This window comes from Lepidochelys kempii, chromosome 2, assembly GCF_965140285.1.
Source record: "Lepidochelys kempii isolate rLepKem1 chromosome 2, rLepKem1.hap1, whole genome shotgun sequence".
In the NCBI taxonomy this organism is placed as follows: Eukaryota; Metazoa; Chordata; order Testudines; family Cheloniidae; genus Lepidochelys; species Lepidochelys kempii.
Window position 1 is genome coordinate 110,546,267 of NC_136381.1, and position 16,222 is coordinate 110,562,488.

At 39.2% G+C, this 16,222-nt stretch overlaps 2 protein-coding genes and 1 non-coding gene across 3 annotated transcripts in view; 1 reads left to right on the plus strand and 2 right to left on the minus strand.

The window, feature by feature from the left end:
* Positions 1-2,286, minus strand: part of RNF182 (ring finger protein 182) — a 60,476-nt gene extending 58,190 nt beyond the window's left edge. The window contains exon 1 of the mRNA XM_073331944.2: positions 2,164-2,286. The gene's annotated coding sequence lies outside the window, so the exon portion shown is untranslated. The remainder of the gene's footprint in view (positions 1-2,163) is intronic.
* On the plus strand, positions 1,801-16,199 carry CD83 (CD83 molecule). Its single transcript, XM_073331949.2, has 5 exons — positions 1,801-2,039; positions 2,176-2,306; positions 11,541-11,772; positions 11,911-12,014; positions 14,233-16,199. Exons 1-5 carry the CDS (start codon positions 1,997-1,999, stop codon positions 14,404-14,406), a joined length of 684 nt encoding a protein of 227 aa, XP_073188050.1. The 5' UTR covers positions 1,801-1,996; the 3' UTR covers positions 14,407-16,199.
* LOC140906961 (uncharacterized) overlaps positions 12,408-16,222 on the minus strand; it is a 167,685-nt gene continuing 163,870 nt past the window's right edge. Inside the window, exon 9 of the transcript XR_013635347.1 lies at positions 12,408-12,510. This is a non-coding gene — a transcript (uncharacterized LOC140906961). The remainder of the gene's footprint in view (positions 12,511-16,222) is intronic.

The following is a 16,222-nucleotide window of genomic DNA, read 5'->3' on the forward strand; positions in this document are numbered from 1 at the left end:
AGGTTTGTGCTACAGAATCAATAATCATGTACATATAAGAGTGTTCAGGATCGGAAAGTACAGTCAGACTCAAAGTTTCCACAAGGGAAAATCCCTGCAAGGGAAATTTTAGAAGCAGAATGCTCTCCCACAGTCAAAGCAAATAAAATTTCACTTTCTTTTTCCATACCTTGCTTGGTTGCTGTCATGGCCCCTGCAGACTGTCCGTATATTTTATTGTGAGGATGACAGACAACTGAGTTTATAAATATTTGCAGGGGGAAAGAGAGAAGGATTTGTCTGAGGCTATAACTATCCTAGGGGAAAAAAATCATATTTTGAAATGTGTTAACTAACTTGATACTAAACACAAATTAACACCCTAGTCTAGACAGGACCAAGTCATGTTTTAAAACATTTTAGCTAATGTGTTTTAAATGACAGTCTATACTAAGGGAAAAGTCTTGTTTAATGTCACGGTAGTTAAAATGTGTTAATTAAAATGTTTTAAAACTGAATGCTTTTTCCTCATGTAGACTTGAGCTAAGTGGAGAAATGTTTTTTCCAGCAGTAGCAACAAGGATACCTCTCATACCCGATTCCATCTCTTCTCCCTTTAGCAAGGATGTTATGATTGTTTACAGAAAAGGGTACAAATAAATTCCCAGATGAAAATTGACTTTGTTAAGAAAAAGGATTGGAACATATTCCCCTGTCAAACACTGTTAATAGAAATTATAATTTAAATTAAACATCACCTATTGCTTTTCATCCATGTATCTCCCAGTACAATACAAATGTGGTTAGGCATCATATCCCCATTACTCATTTAAAAATAAAAGCTCAGGTTAGGTAGAGTAAAGCTTGTAATATTTACCAGACGTCACACAGAAGCGATAACGCACAGATGAAAATATATGTATCATATCCAACTAAGTAAAAACATGGTAAAATAGCACTAGCAGGGCTAGCTTCCACAGGGGAAGCGGGCCTGGATTTCTAGAAGTGCTAAACATACAAAATTAGCTGCTTTTGAAAATCAGCGCATAAAACAATTGTGAAGGTTTTACGGTAAATCCCTTGAGTTCTGAGTGGACAAAAAGAACCTGAACCATTTTCAAAAATGTCAGCATCTTTTAAAGCATTATGATTCATAAATGCTTTCTGATGAACCTCAAACTTCCCCAAAAAGTCTGCCCTGAGAATGGGTTATACAATTTTAAGGAAATAACTTCGTCAGAAAGTTAGAACGGAGTGTCCGAATTGGGCTTCTGACAGAAACCATCTGAGCTTGTCTATGTGGGGAAATTTACAGGGAAAAATTTACTGGTATAATTATCTTGCTGTAGTTGTACTAGTGTAACTCCCTATGTGAATACCCATTTTCTGGAATAGGAGTGCCATATTCTGGCTTCTGTTGCTTTCAGCACAAGATAAACTAAACCAGAAAAAATGGAATATGAGTGTCCACATGGGGAATTTTAACAATACAACTACAGCTACATAATTATACCAGTCTCATTATGCCCGTAAATTTCCCCATGTAGATATATCCTTAAAGCCTGGGCTATGGAGTCACCCTGGTGTTGTAATCTGAGGGTTTAACTATGGTTTCTGAAAAGGCAGTGAACACGGCTTGTCCTTGGCTGCACTTGCAGTTATACCATATTCAGCACTCACTGCTGACACCTATTGTCATCAGTGAGTAATTTTACTTTTCTGTTCAGTCCTGTTAAGGAGAGGGGCAGGAAAGGAGACGTCATCAGCAAAAACAGAAAGGGGAAGTGGGGGAGCCCTAGCAGGGTTAAGGGGAGGAGCCTTCACACTCCCACTCAGGGATTTTCCCTGCGTCTGGGGACTTCAGACTCAAACTGTTTGGCTGGGACATACCCCTGCTGACGTTCTCTAGAGCTGTTTGCCTAAGGCTGGAAACAGCAGCTGCTTCACCTCTGTTCACACAGCTCCTCCTGCAAAGAACAAATCACAACTCCTCTGCAATCCAAGACAGCAGCAAGCCATGCTTTCGGCATACTACACCCAGCTTGTTATCCTGAGCAATGGTAAACATGATGCTTTCATTTTTAATTTTACTTCTCATTGATTTCTGCAGGGTGTATTTTGGCAGTAATTCTTCTGAAGATTGGAATGCTTAGGCCTCTCTTTTTAAAGATGATTTGTGTGTACCTGTGCTTGCAGTATGGTGTTTCATTCGTGGGACTTCTGTGGCCATTCCAGAGGTTGCAGTGATGTGTACAGAAGAAACCCTGCTGCCCTGTGAAGCTCCTCGGGACCCACACGTCACCTATGAGGCAGTGTCCTGGCATAAAGTAAGGAAATGTTACTGTGATTTATGAAGACTATGCATTTTGTTTTGCTTTCCCACCTGCTTCTAACTTTCCTCATAGGAAATGCTTGGTTGTTTTATGGAGAAGCATCTTTCTGTCAGAGCAGTGGAGGCATGAAGGTAGCATAGGCATTGCCTGCCATGACTTGTCACATGCCATAAGATATTTACACACTGCTGTATGCAGATGATTGAGCATGACTCTTTAGGTGTCCCTTGCCTGCTCACCAGCCTGCACTGTGTCAGAGTTCTGAGGATGCCCACACTGCTATTCTAGATATTCTGCTCTTCACAAGGCTGCATCTGTAATGTTGCTCCAGCCCTGGGCTAACCAATGTGCATTTGGTGCAGTTGCACAGACACCCCCATTTCAGGCCCCCCCCCAACCACTAGAAAAAAAACAACCCCCCAACTGACTGGTGCTGCAGCCCTCAGCACCTGCTCCAGTTCGCAACACCACTCGTTCACATTTGACCCAGTTGCTTCTTCCATGATGGAGGAGCGGCTGGGCCAAACCTGAGTGGTGCGGGGCCATGTGAGTGCGGGGTGGATGATGGGAGTGAGCAGAGTTGGGTGGCCAGCACCTGGAGGAGCCACCCTAGCTTGGGATGGGAGCAGAGCAGTGGGTGGGTGCTACTGGTGAATGGCCAGGAAGAGGTCCCTACATACATAAAGATATATCTAAGTTAGTCAGAATTGTTCAGAATTTCTCTAGTTGTCCATCAATAAATCTAAAGTCTTTCTACCTTCAGGTTTTTTCCTGAGGGGTTGGGCTGAGTGGAAGTGAGTGCTTAGAAGGGAGGGCCTTCAACTTGATGGATTTGGAGAGTTTCAGTGATCCTTTTTTCCCCCCATCCGCTTTTAAAGACTGAATAAGCAAATATTTTACTTATAAATATTTATTAATCAATGAATACCCCATGTTTCCATCTCTGCACTGGGAGCCTGTAAAATGGGGGAATTCCAACTGTGTGGGATGTTTCCCTTGATTCCCACCCTGGGGAAACATCTCTACAGGGCTTGGTCTGGTTTAGGTCTGTGGACCTGAAGAAAATGGACAGAGGCAGGCTAAGGGTGGAAGAAAACAGGGGGACAAACTGGCTCCCAAATGTGCAAGTTAAAACAGCCTGAGGCTCTATTGTGCTGCTTCCCATACTGCGGGCAGAAACCCTCCTACATAGGGGTGAGGATCAGTTCTGATCAGTGGAGCACCAGGAAGCACAGCTCTTGCAGGAACTGTGCTTTCCAGAGCAGGAGCTGGTGGGGCCAGACAACAGAATAGAACTGAGAACCATCATTGTGAGAGAAGAATTCTGAGGAAACGCTGCAGGACTGATTCGCTGTACCTCTCTGGTGGCACAAAGAAAGAGGATCTGGCCCTTGATGAAGACCACTGCATGCTCTCTCCTTTGGTTAACTGAGTGTTGCTCTCACCATCCACACCACTTTAAGGAGAACAAACAAATGACAGAGTGCAGCTAGGCAACCACATGTAGAATTAATCAGTTATTTAAAAAACAGCTACCGAAGGATTAATCAATGAACACCACATACGGCCCCCAAAGGGCTAATTAAAAAGTAATTCCAACAAACGGTATGAAATTTCAGACTGTAGAGTTCAAACAGCTGTTAGGCTAAATCTTTTGTACAAGGTCACTTTGAACTGTGCCGTAAATGCGAGCAATTAATCTTTGGCTTCTGCTGCTTTTTAAAAAATGATGGATGATGATGTGCCTCTGCAGTTTGTGTGGAATTAATGCTTAGATAACACACCTCGCAGGACATCATTGCCTTTTCTTAACAATTATTGGAGCACTTTTAGATTTTTTTTTTTTAAGATCTCCTTTAAAGAAGATATTTTAGAATACCAGGGTTTTCAAGTTTTATCTTAAAAACCCCTTAATAATAATAATAATATTCTAGCGCAAAAACCAAATAAATATAATATGGGAGTACTAAGTACTACAACTATGTCCAATGTGCTAAAGTCTCAATCCTGCACGTGAGTACACATGCGCTTAACGTGGCATGCATGAATAGGCCGTCGAAGTCAATCAAGCTACTTGTGTGTAAAGTTAGACGTGTGTAAGGGTTCATAGGCTCAGGGCCTAAGTCAGTTAGCTCAAGTGCAAGGGTTTTTATTCAAAAATACTTACAGTAGTGGGGCCTAGTGGATCAGGCACTAGGCAGAGTGCCACGTGCTCCTTGATGTTATTCCTGGCTTTGTCACAGATTTGCTGGGTAAGTTTCTGAAACTACACTTTTCATAACTGGGACCTGCATAAGGGTGATCTGATCTTCCTGGGATGCTGAGCACCCACAAGTACAGACAAGTCCTCTGGAGGGGTGGTGCTCAGCATCCGTACAATCAGGATACTTCTATTTAAGCGGCTAAAACTTTAGGGAGCAAACTAGTGAAATTGTGGCTTTGATCTCTCCATGTCTCATCTATAAAATAGAAGTGTGGATAATAAAACTTTATTCACCTACCTCTTAGGGCTCTTGTTTGTATAGAAATTTGAACATGTGAAGCATTTTGTAAGGGCTAAGAGCCATTCTTTTACTTTCAATTAATTTTAAACAGGATAAGAAGATATACACATTAAATTCTAGTCGATATCTGGCTGTTTTATTTGTGCTTTAGCTAGGAAAAACCTGATCTAAAAGTAAGTTTTGTTAAAAGGGGAAAAGCTTTTATTTAGCTGGGGGAAAAAACTCTTAACGCTCTAGCTCTTTCTTGTATAATGTAAAAATGAGGCAAAATGCTTTGGATAAGTATCCAAAATACATATCTGAAAACATATTTAAGTTAGTTTTTGTCTGATGCCTTTACATAAAGCACAGAGGGTCAGTTTCTATCCGCATATATACCCAATTAGAGCTGAGCAAAAAATTTCCATCAAAATCTTGGAAAAATGCCTTTTTGACTGCAAGAAATTTTGGGGGTTTTTTGCTTGAAAAAAAATTTTTTTCCCCTGAAAAAATTCTAAATGAAAAATTTCAGTTTTTTTTCTTAAGAATTTAATTGCAGTAGGAAAAAGACCAAAACACACTTTCACTTTATTTTTAAAAATTTTTTACACTGGGTAAAGAAGGAGAAAATGCATTTTTTCCTCCCGATAAAAAAAAGCTTTCAAAACGTCAAATTTTTTAAAAAGGAATTTAGTGGCAAATTTCAAATTAAATACAATTTTTTAATTTTGAGGGGGGTTAAGTTTCACAAAATATACTTAACTTTTTTAGATGAGTTCATGACTCAGTTTTGCCATCTGGGCACAACACTGGGTTGTTGCTGGGGCTGAGGAGAAGGGTACACTCTAGGGTGAGCAGTGGAGCATGTGTGCAAAGAGTACCTTACCTTCTCCAAATCTGGGCAGTGTGTGATGGGTGGGGCAGACCAATGGCTCCTCCTCATCCCAGCACCCTTTGTGTGCTGCATGTCCTCGGGACACAGGGATGGAGAAGTCTCTGTGTTTCAGAAGGGTGTGAGGATGAATCCGCTCCTTTCATCTTTCCTCCCCGTATATACTGTGCACCATTGTAAGGCCCAGAGCACACTGAGTTTGCCTGGGTGTAACAGAGCAGAATGCACCGTCACATGGAACTTTTCTCTTGAAGTGAATTTACTGCCGTGCTAGGGAAGGGTAATAAATTCAGAGCCCTAAATAATAGTTCTCTTCACTAAGAGCTAGATTCTGCCAGGGGTAGAGTTCTCCAGTGGGTTTTTAAGAACTTTGCTGGATTGGAACCAGACTAAACATGGGCCAGAATCTGTGACCAATACTCACACTGAGTAATACTTTGAAATCAGTGGGACTACTCACCATCAATAAGCTGGGAGGGGGGGGGTGAGGGAGAGGGGGAGAAGGGGCAGACTCTGGCTCAAAATTAGGTAAAGCATAATAGCAGAAGAACAATCTTATTTTATATGCTGCCCCTCCACTAATAAGCCTAAGCACTGAATGGGAAAAAACATTTCTTCCTCATTCTGTCCTTGATCTTTGCGGCGAAAGTTCATAAGAAACCCATCAGTGCCAAGTGACCATGAAGGTGTTTTCGTGACACCAACATTTATCCACTAGGTAGTCTCAGTTCAGTTCCAGCTCATTCTGTATTAGCCACTGGACACTACACACTTGACATTTGAAAATAAATTCCTTCTTGTAATTTTTTTTATATTAAGATCAACAATTTATTTAACAGCGAAAAAATTCAAGTTTATTATTCATAGTGAATTTTTAAATGAAACCATTTCCCCAAATGATCCTACACTCAGAAAAACAATAGTAACACACCCATCTTGATTATGACATCAGCCTTGGAGCAATACCATTTTGCATGTAATAAAAAGCGGTTTTTATGATGAAGGGACATGATATTGTCAATTTAATGTACCATTTTGCTTAAGGAGAGTACTATGAAAGAAAGCCATTTGATGAGACTGGAGTGTGTATGTTAACTGAATAGCCATTTTCTTTCAAACATATCTAATAAAATTAAGTTTAGTTGATTATTTTTCCCCAAAGCGCAGGGAGTTGTGTGTAGGACCTCTGCACTGGGTGAATTTCACTCTTGGTTAACGTCAGCTAAGTTAGATGACGTTATAGTTTGTATTCTAAAGAACAGCTAAAAAAAACATTTTCTATCTGTGATCTAGAGAACAATTCTTGTCCCATACTGCACCTTGTTTGGTTTGCTGAAAGAAAGTCTATTACAGAATGTTTGCTGAAAGTGAATTTAAAATTTAGAATCGCAATTATTCTCCCCTGATTCTAAGAATTACATTCATCCAGTCAGAGAACAGAAGCACATTATGTAACCTATATGTTCAATCAATGTTTGGATATCAAATATTCACAAACAACACCTTGTAAACAAGCTACAGATCAAGAGCTATTTGTACAAATTATTCATCAAAATTTAAATAGTGAATACATTTGAGAATATGGCAATCTGTATGGATAATTCAGAGACAGAAAAAATACAACATTTATTTGGTAAATTATTCATTACAAATTACTTACCCAGCTCTAGTAACTACAAATTACTGTAAGGAACTAATTTTTTGGAGCAAAGTACTCTTTACATTGTGGTTTCTCGCCATTTTTCTCGCCTATCTCCAGAGAAGACAAAAGGCCTCAAATTTTGCTGTCAGTTAAACTGGTGTAACTCCTGAATAATTCCATCAAAATAATGGAATTAGTAAGGATTTACACCAGTGTAAGAGTAAAAATTTGCCCTAGAGAATTATTTTAAAGAGGTAAGAAGTCTTGCAGCTCTTAAGCCCTGTCTACATTGGCTCCCCAGTCATGTTTGTGAACAGTGTTTAAGTACAGTTCTAACTGAACAGTGCTTAAGCATGGTATGAATGGTGCCACGCTACATGAAAAACCATTAAAAAAAACGGATCTAGTCTAGAACATCTAAAGATGTGTTTAAGAGAGTTCAAACATAGCAGTAGGGAGAGCCTAAGAAACCCAGTACAGAAAGGGGCCCAAATCCAATGTTTCGGAGAACCAAAGATTTAAAATGATTTGCAGAAACAAAACTATAGTCAATCAAATTTGATATATGCCCTGGAGAAAAGACAACCTTTCCTTTTCATGAGCCATTGATTTGTATTCATGTGCTGATTCAAGTTGTAATTGGGTTGACTCAGTTTTTGTCTTCCATCCTATTTCCCCGCTTGTAAAAAAGGCACTAAATTATATTTTGTTAGGACTAGAATTTGGAAAAATGCACACAGCTTCATGGGTGAATCCCCATGTGTTGATTGCCTCTTACCCCAGCATTTAAAGTAGCGTGCTTTTCCTCATTGCCATGAAGGTGATGAGCAACAACAAAGAGCAAGCTGTCTGGGTGGTTCTGAAAAGTTGGAAGCCTGTCAGAAATGTTGTCCCCAGGCCAAATAAATAGGACAATAAAAATAAACTCAAAATTCTTTCGTTGTTTAATTTATTTCAAGCAGAGAGGCAGAAGAACACTGCCTGCAGGTCCCTGTTTCCCAGCAAAATTCTTGCTTCAGTAATTCTCAGCAGCCAGTATGCTAATGAATCAATTTTTATGTAAATAAGTTCAACATTATATATTTCTGTGGGTTCCAGAATGATTCATAATGTGCCTTTTGGTTTTGAAACCTTGTAAAGGAATTACAAGAAAAAGGGGTATAGGTAAAGCCCAACTCTCTTTCATGATCCTAAGTGCTTATCAAGAACATTCAACGCTATGTAGCTCTATCAACAGTGGTAGCTCTACAACATGGGGTTGAACTGAAACACAAATCTAGGCAAAAAACATTTTGAGGCTGATTAAAGAACAGGATGGTTTGTATGTGTGTGGATTGCAGCCACTTACAGTGTCCTGAATCAACATCCGCTGACTGTGTGTCGAATTAATTAGACATACCCCATGTCATCCACCTTATGCTGTGCAGTTGTGGCATCACCTGGAGAAAATTTGGCATGGATTAGTATTGGATTATCATGGGAACCTGATGTGTTAAATGTTCTGTCTAGCAAAAGTTTGCTAAGTATCATGGGAGGAGGCAAAATGATGAAGTAGCATTTTGGTGACTTTAATTAGGTTTGGGAAAAATAAGTTAGTAGTAACGTAGACATGTGTTTAAGAGACAACATGACTGCTGCCTTGCCTCTGAATATTTTGTTGACTTTATTTTTAATGACTGTGGGCTATGCAGAGAGACTTTCAAATCCTTAAATTCCTTCAGATCTTTTTCTGCTAATTTTACAATTAAAGAGGATTTTAATATATATATATATATACACACACGGATATATATATATATATATATATATATATATATATATATATATATAAAAATAAAGACTGCAAAGAGAAATTATTTACTTAAAGCATCTGAGGAAAAATAGAATCACTGATGAATGTGATGTCTTTTTACGCAAAGGCTCTAAAACTACCACCAGATGTCCCTGTAGCCTAAAACATGTAGCAGGGCTGTTATGCTGTACCCTCAAGTGTGAGTGATACTGAGAACTGTATTTTCCTGTGTTGAAAAGGAGACCACATGGAAATAAAGGAAGTACAAAAATAATAATTGTAAAGTAGAGATGGGCCAAGATCGGAACCATTTATGTGAATATTCCTTTCTCCCAATATTTAGAGATTTGGATAAAACAGGATCTGGATCCAAATAATGATCAGAGTTCCATAAATGAGGGAGGAACTGTAGGCGGTGAAGCTACCTGTTTTTTAAAAAAAAGTATATTCTGTATGTACAGACCATACAGAGGGTATATTTACACTTCACACTAAACCTGGGTCTGTGAGACCAGGTTTGTAGACTCAGTGTTTTCAAACCTGCGCTTGACCATCCACATGGCATTATAAATCTGAGCTTACAGTTGGTGGACCAGGTTTCACAGCTGTGCTAACGCAACCATACTGCATTATGCAGACCTTCTGACACGGGTTTGCGGCTTGACCTGCATCCACACTGCAAAATAGCAAGGCTTGGATGCAAGTCTCAGCAGGACATGGGCACTGACCCACCCCCCTAGGACATGAGTCCTAGAACTCTGCTGAATGTTTGCTGACCCAGGTCAGACTGATTTGTGTGTAGACGGAAGGGAGGTTTGGGCTCAAATCTAAGTCAGGGCCTGGGTTTAGTTTGTGCAGTGTAGACATACTCAGGGTGCTTTGGTGAATGTAAACTGAAATCATCTTACTCGTCTGTCTCTCTCTAGTGATAATTCTACTATTTTGGAGTTCTATAGTCATGCCTTACACCAGACCATCTCAAAGAACTTTAGAGCTAAAAGTGAATCCTACCTCACAACACCCCTGTGAAGTAGGGAAACATGATTATCTCCATTTTACAGATGGAAGAAATGAGACATCAAATGGCAAAGTCATTTGCCTAAGGTCATACAGGAAGTTAGTGTCAGGCCAAGACTAGAACTCGTGGACCTTGTTTAGTTCTCATTTGCACCAGCTTTTGGTTAGCATAATTCCATTGACTTTAGTGGTGGTTCTCCTAATTTACAACAGCATAAGAAAAGAATAAAGCATCCTATCTCCTGATTCCCAGTCCTCTGCCTTAACAACAAGACCATCCAACCTTTCCACTCACTGTTTGCTGTCAGGGAAATCAGAAATTGTACAAGATGACGTACAAGAATCTACATAATTATCTGAAACTTATATGTAAAATTTTAAAAGGAGTGTTCTAATTGGGTAGCCGAGATACTAGGAGAGCAGGACCTGTATTTTAGGGCAAAGGGATTGACAGCCAGAGCGGCTTTCTGTATTGCATTATAGGCAATTTTGCATTTCATTAGAGAGCTAGGACCAAATGCACACTTGATGGAAGCATGTCAATTCCATTCATTTCACTGAAGTTGATCCAGTCCCACCAGATCTGTATCTATTCCTGTACTAGAAGTATAGATCCCGATTTCCATATACACCACTCTGGCAGTAATAAAAGGTCTTAAAATGCTTAAGTCCATGTGACAAGGTCAAGGCGCTGCAACCTGTAAAAGGTTAACAGGCCCTCCTTGTTTGGGTGGAGTGTAACAGGAAGGGGAAGTTGAGTCAAAGGTGAATTAAGGGAAGGGAGTGCCTTCTTTCTTTCTGCTGGTTCAAATGGGGAAGGCCCCTGGGAATTATTGCATGTGCTCTTCCTTTTGTGGATAATAAGCCCTGAAGAAGGGAACTTAAAAGGACAGATTTGGAGCTTTAATCACTGGCCATGCCTCCTTCCTGATCAGCACCATACCCCTATTAGGGAGCTCTTACAACTCTCTAGCACAAGGAAGGCTGGCTGCAACAGCCCTCTCCCTCCTCCTCTACGGACCTCTACTAGGGTCTCTGTTAGCTTCCTAGGCGCTGAATTTATCCCACAGCCTTCTATTGTATTGTAGTTCCACTGGATATATATCCAGATTAGATAGATTAAGAAACCATGTTGAATAGTTGCATGTTTGTGTGTATGCACGCACACACATTCTTAACCACTGGAAATGTAGATAAAACTCATGATGGGCAGGATCACTTCATTTGCAGGCAGAAAATATTATACCATCATCCTGGAATTTTTCCCCTTCAAATATATTGTGCATTTTCTTTTTTAAACAAAGCTTGTGTTTGTATAAAATATCATTCCCCTAAAACTGAGGAAAGCCAGCAGATTATGCTCACTGTAGCTTTATCAATAAAATATGTTGGTGTTTTCCAGATCGTTGGAAATGGTGAAGAACTGGAAGAGATGGTACGGAAGACCCTTGAGAATGGTGTGGAATATTACTATCCAAAAGAACTTAATGGATCCTTGCAGCTCTCTAGTGACACCTCATATTCCTTGAGAATCACAAACACTACTAGCCACAACAGTGGGACATACGGGTGCAACTTGTGGGCACCAGCTGGAAAACACAACCAAAGTGGCACCATCATATTAAAAGTAACAGGTATAGTAGGGTATTTGACTTCTTCATGCTTGATATGGCAATTTAGTGATTAAAGACCATTTCAAGATATGTTTTACTTCAAAGGTGAACAGAGGTACCAATACATCTTTAAAACATCTCATTTATTTTATATTTCAGGTTGTACTGAACGATTAGATGAAAAATTTGAAAAATACAGAGCGGAACTTTTATTGCTGTCCTGCCTTGGGATTTTTTACTTGCTGCTCATCTTTTTTACCTGTGTAAGTAATGTTTTCTACATGTTTGCTTTTGCCTTTTCAAAATATTTCATTTACCAATAGAAGCTGGTTTCCATATCTAGTTTATGGCCAAATTCTGAATTCCTTGTATGCCCAAAACTTCTGTCAAAGTCACGGAGAGATTTGGGTGCACAAAGAATGCAGGATTGAGTCCTCAATAGATAAAGTATTTATTCACTCCATACACCAGTTTGACTCACTACATACTGTCCTTCCGGAGCACCAATGTGCTCATTTCTGCTCCCAGTTACGCCAAGTATAGATTCAGAGTAAGGCCATTAACTTCAGTGGATGCTCTCAGCAAACACAATGTGGCAACTGGAAATACAATTTGTCCAAGAATGAGGTACAGACCTACAGGATATCTGCTCCATTTATTATGTTCCCCAGTCTGATGGGCTGCATATTGTCCAACCTGCACACTGCGATCCTGATACGTCCCTCACTGAAATCCTGAGATTTTTGCCTGTTTCCTTATCTGTAAAATAGGGATGATTACTTCAGAGGGATGCTGTGAATCTTAGTATTTGCCATTATATGTCTGTAAAGCATTTTGAGATCACTGGATGTGGAGCAGTATAGAAGTAGAAAGTAATATTATACACCAAAGGTAATGAAATCAGTAGTTTGCAATTGACCATGAATTACAGCTCATTGAAAGCAAAATACAAAAGCCACTTCTTTGACCTGGCTGCACACAGCACCACCACTTGTAATGCCACCCCGGACAAAAAACAAACCAACCAACCAACCCACCCCAAACCAAAAATAAACAAACAAACCAACCTGAAAAAATGAGAATACCATGCAATGTAAACTTTGGTCCTTACTATCAGGAGGGAAGAGCGAGAGTGAAATATATTTTTCTCCGCACACTTAACTTTGAGATGGTTATGGGGATCTGGAGAGAGTAGGCATGTTAGAAGCTAGCTAGACAGGAATGGGATGAAACATTTATGATACTAGTGAAACCATTCCCTATGGCAGAAAAACCAGGAAGTCTATAGTTCATCACCTTGAGGAGGCAAGTCCCTCAAGTTTTAAGTGCTAATTAGATTTTTCAGTAATGGTTCTGTTCTCCCTCACCCCTTTGGGAATCTTACATGAGAGTTTTGGTGCGTTTTACTAAAAACCCCAAACCCTCCACCATTCACTTTTAAAGTTTTCTTGGCTAAATTTTATTGGTATTATTGTCATGTTCAGTGACACAAATCATAAATGCTATCTGATTGGAGAATTAGCTGCAGCTAAAAGTAGCTTTTCATATATCTTCAGGGAGCAATTAAACTCATGTCTGCCTGTTTTTTAGATTGACAATTTCTGCCAGTAATTTGTGCCATTCAGAATAAAGTTTGACAAGCTAAATCTTGTAGAAATTTGCTAAGAAGAAAGTATGAAAGCAAGTATATCACTCATTAAAAAAAGATGCCCCCATTTTGTTCAATGTCTCTAATGTGGCTCGTGCTGGTTGTACATATTACAACTGTAAATTTTATTTGCAGTTGAAGTTTTGTGATTTAAAAAAAAAAAAAATGAACCTTATGTGGAGGTGACCATCCTGATGAAAAATTACATGCGACACTCTACTAGCATGGGAGTCCAATCTCAGGGAGACTAAATCAGCTTTCATCAATGTTTAATATTGTCTTAATCTTAGCAAAGAACTTTGCTATTCAATATGTCTGTTAAATTCTTATAAGCCTCATTATTCCTGAGCGCTTAACAGCCATTGAACTCAATGGCAGTTTTGAGTGTGGATCGATGGGAGGATTGGGACTTTAATAAGATTTATACTTCACAATTTGATGAAGATATTTCAGACTTTAACTGGCATACAAGTCAGGTGAAAACAGGTTTGTGATCCAACACTAGATTGTCACTTTTCAAAAAGATTACCAAACGGAGGCCCATTTTCACCAAAGCCTGTAAATTTAAAATAAGGTTCTCCGTTTCCCTGTGGTATCTAGGTCTTATTATTATGTGATACTTCAGGTAAGTGGGTAAGCAAGACAGTTGAACATTTTCCTTTTATTGGTGAGCCACAGTTTGGTGAGAAATGAATAGAGAAGGTGTTCCAATTAATTGTGGTTAGCACTGAGCAAACTCTTAACAGTAATTTTAATGTATAATCCTTACTTTAAAAATGTATTTAAAAAAGAACAAATTAACATCAAGTGATCCTTTTCTTTGCTTTTTTTAGACATGCCTAAAAAAAGAGAACATGCTTCCAGGTTACCATAAACACAGAAGAGAACAGAAACACACACTTATCCTTGTCAGTGCACAAGAAAAGAAGATTATCCAGTGTTTAGGAAGCAACAGCACTTGCAAAAATGGACCTAATTTGAGTTCTGGCCAAGTTGATGTAGTTTAAGAAAGCATGGGCTCATTAATAAACACATCATGAAGATGGATGGTTGGGCAGCATAGAGAGGAAATAAAAGCTAACATACTGCCTCTTCAGGGTAGCCTGATAGCTTGGGTAATCTGTCAAATACCTGCTTGTGCTGGACAAGTCTTCAAAGAGCATCTTCATACGGTACACTAGCTGGTGAATTTAAGGTGACTAACAAATACTCAGTGCCGCCTTACAGCTTTGTTACAAGGCTACTATAATGTTGGCGTGTGCTCCATTTCAATTCATTATAGCCTCTCTCAGAACAAGATGGGTATTTCTACCATCTGAAAACTACGTTACAGAGAGGATTGGACAGTGTTAATTTAGGGGATTAAGTTATCGACTGAACTAATATCTCGGCTCTTTTAACAGTCATGCACTACTGCTGCTGCAGTACAATTTTTCAGAAAGCTAAGCATATAGACCTCACTCTCCTCTGGACGGTGAGCTCTTGTTTTTGACGGCATTCGCTACCATGACTGAAGTATGGCTACATAAGCATCCTGGAGTTTCACCAAAATCAAGCAGATATTTTTATTTTTGGGGAGTTAATCGCAGAGTGATTGATGGACAGAGATGTAAGAGAGATAGACAACATCCTGGAAATCTTTCCCTAGTATGCAGACCCTTCCATTAGTGCAAGGAGTGCAGATAAATAAGAGGCCTGTCAGTGATTTCCCAAGAGCACCTTTACTTGAGAGAACATTTATATGTATTACACATACATACATACACACACACAGCTACAAATTTATTATGCTTTTTAAACACACCACATCAGTGAAGAAGCACATGCTATTCAGAAGACTTATAAACAGATGGATTTTTCTATGGTTTTATAAAACACATGAGACTGAATTTATCTCTGGTTTAAATCAGTGAAATTACACTAGGGCAAATAGGGCCTGTGGCTTGTAAAATCAGTCATCTGTGGGGGGTTTTAACCTGCCCTTGTAATATACTGAGAAAGCCAAGGGATATGAGAGGAGAGCACCTACTTTTGGCTGCTCATGGTGTATACGGAGTATATAAAATGAGGATTGAGGAAAGCTAAGTTCAGGTATCTCTAGGGAAAGGAGACCCGTCACCTTGAACCAAAGAGAGCAAGGGAGGTTCCAGACCTCAGATGATGGAATCTGAGAGAACAGAACTTCCCTCACTAGCTTGCCTGCATGCACGTTCAAGTAAGAATACAATTTAGAGGAATTCTAGAAGTTTGTGCTTGAGGTTTGAATCTGTGAAATGAGGAGCATAACAGGATAGATTCACAATCACTTAACAATACCATTAAAATAATTGTATAAAAATTGGATTCAATAATTATAAAAGCTAATTGATGTAGTATAATTTTTAAAAGGGATTGTAATTCTAAATTGTGTAAAGAAGACTATCCTTTGACTGTATTGAAGGTTTAATGGGAGGAAAGCACAACTGTGTCACTCAACAACGCCCCTTTTGCCAATTAAAGTTCTGCACCAATTGAGTTTCAAGGGAATTCTGTTCAGTTGTTGGCCAGAAGGACGGTGAGGGTGCAGGACTGAATGTGTTATTTATTTGGTACATGCTAGATTACCACCACACATTTGAATTTATATGTAAAATTAATTACATAAAAGCATGTACTGTAAGTGAAATTAAATTCAGAGGTAACCTACCTACCTGTATTCCTGTGTGCCATGTATTGTAAATAAATTGCTCCATAGCAACTGTGGTTTATTTTACATCTGATACAGTTAACAGATTAAGATGCCTGACTGTGTGTGTGTGTGTGTGTGTAAGTAAGTAAAACTGA

Coding starts and splice junctions, on each gene's coding strand:
- CD83 (XM_073331949.2), top strand. CDS start 1,997: ATGCTTTCGGCATACTACACCCAGCTTGTTATCCTGAGCAATG. Junction 2,307..11,540: donor AGGCAGTGTCCTGGCATAAA/GTAAGGAAATGT, acceptor GGTGTTTTCCAG/ATCGTTGGAAATGGTGAAGA. Junction 11,773..11,910: donor CATCATATTAAAAGTAACAG/GTATAGTAGGGT, acceptor TTTATATTTCAG/GTTGTACTGAACGATTAGAT.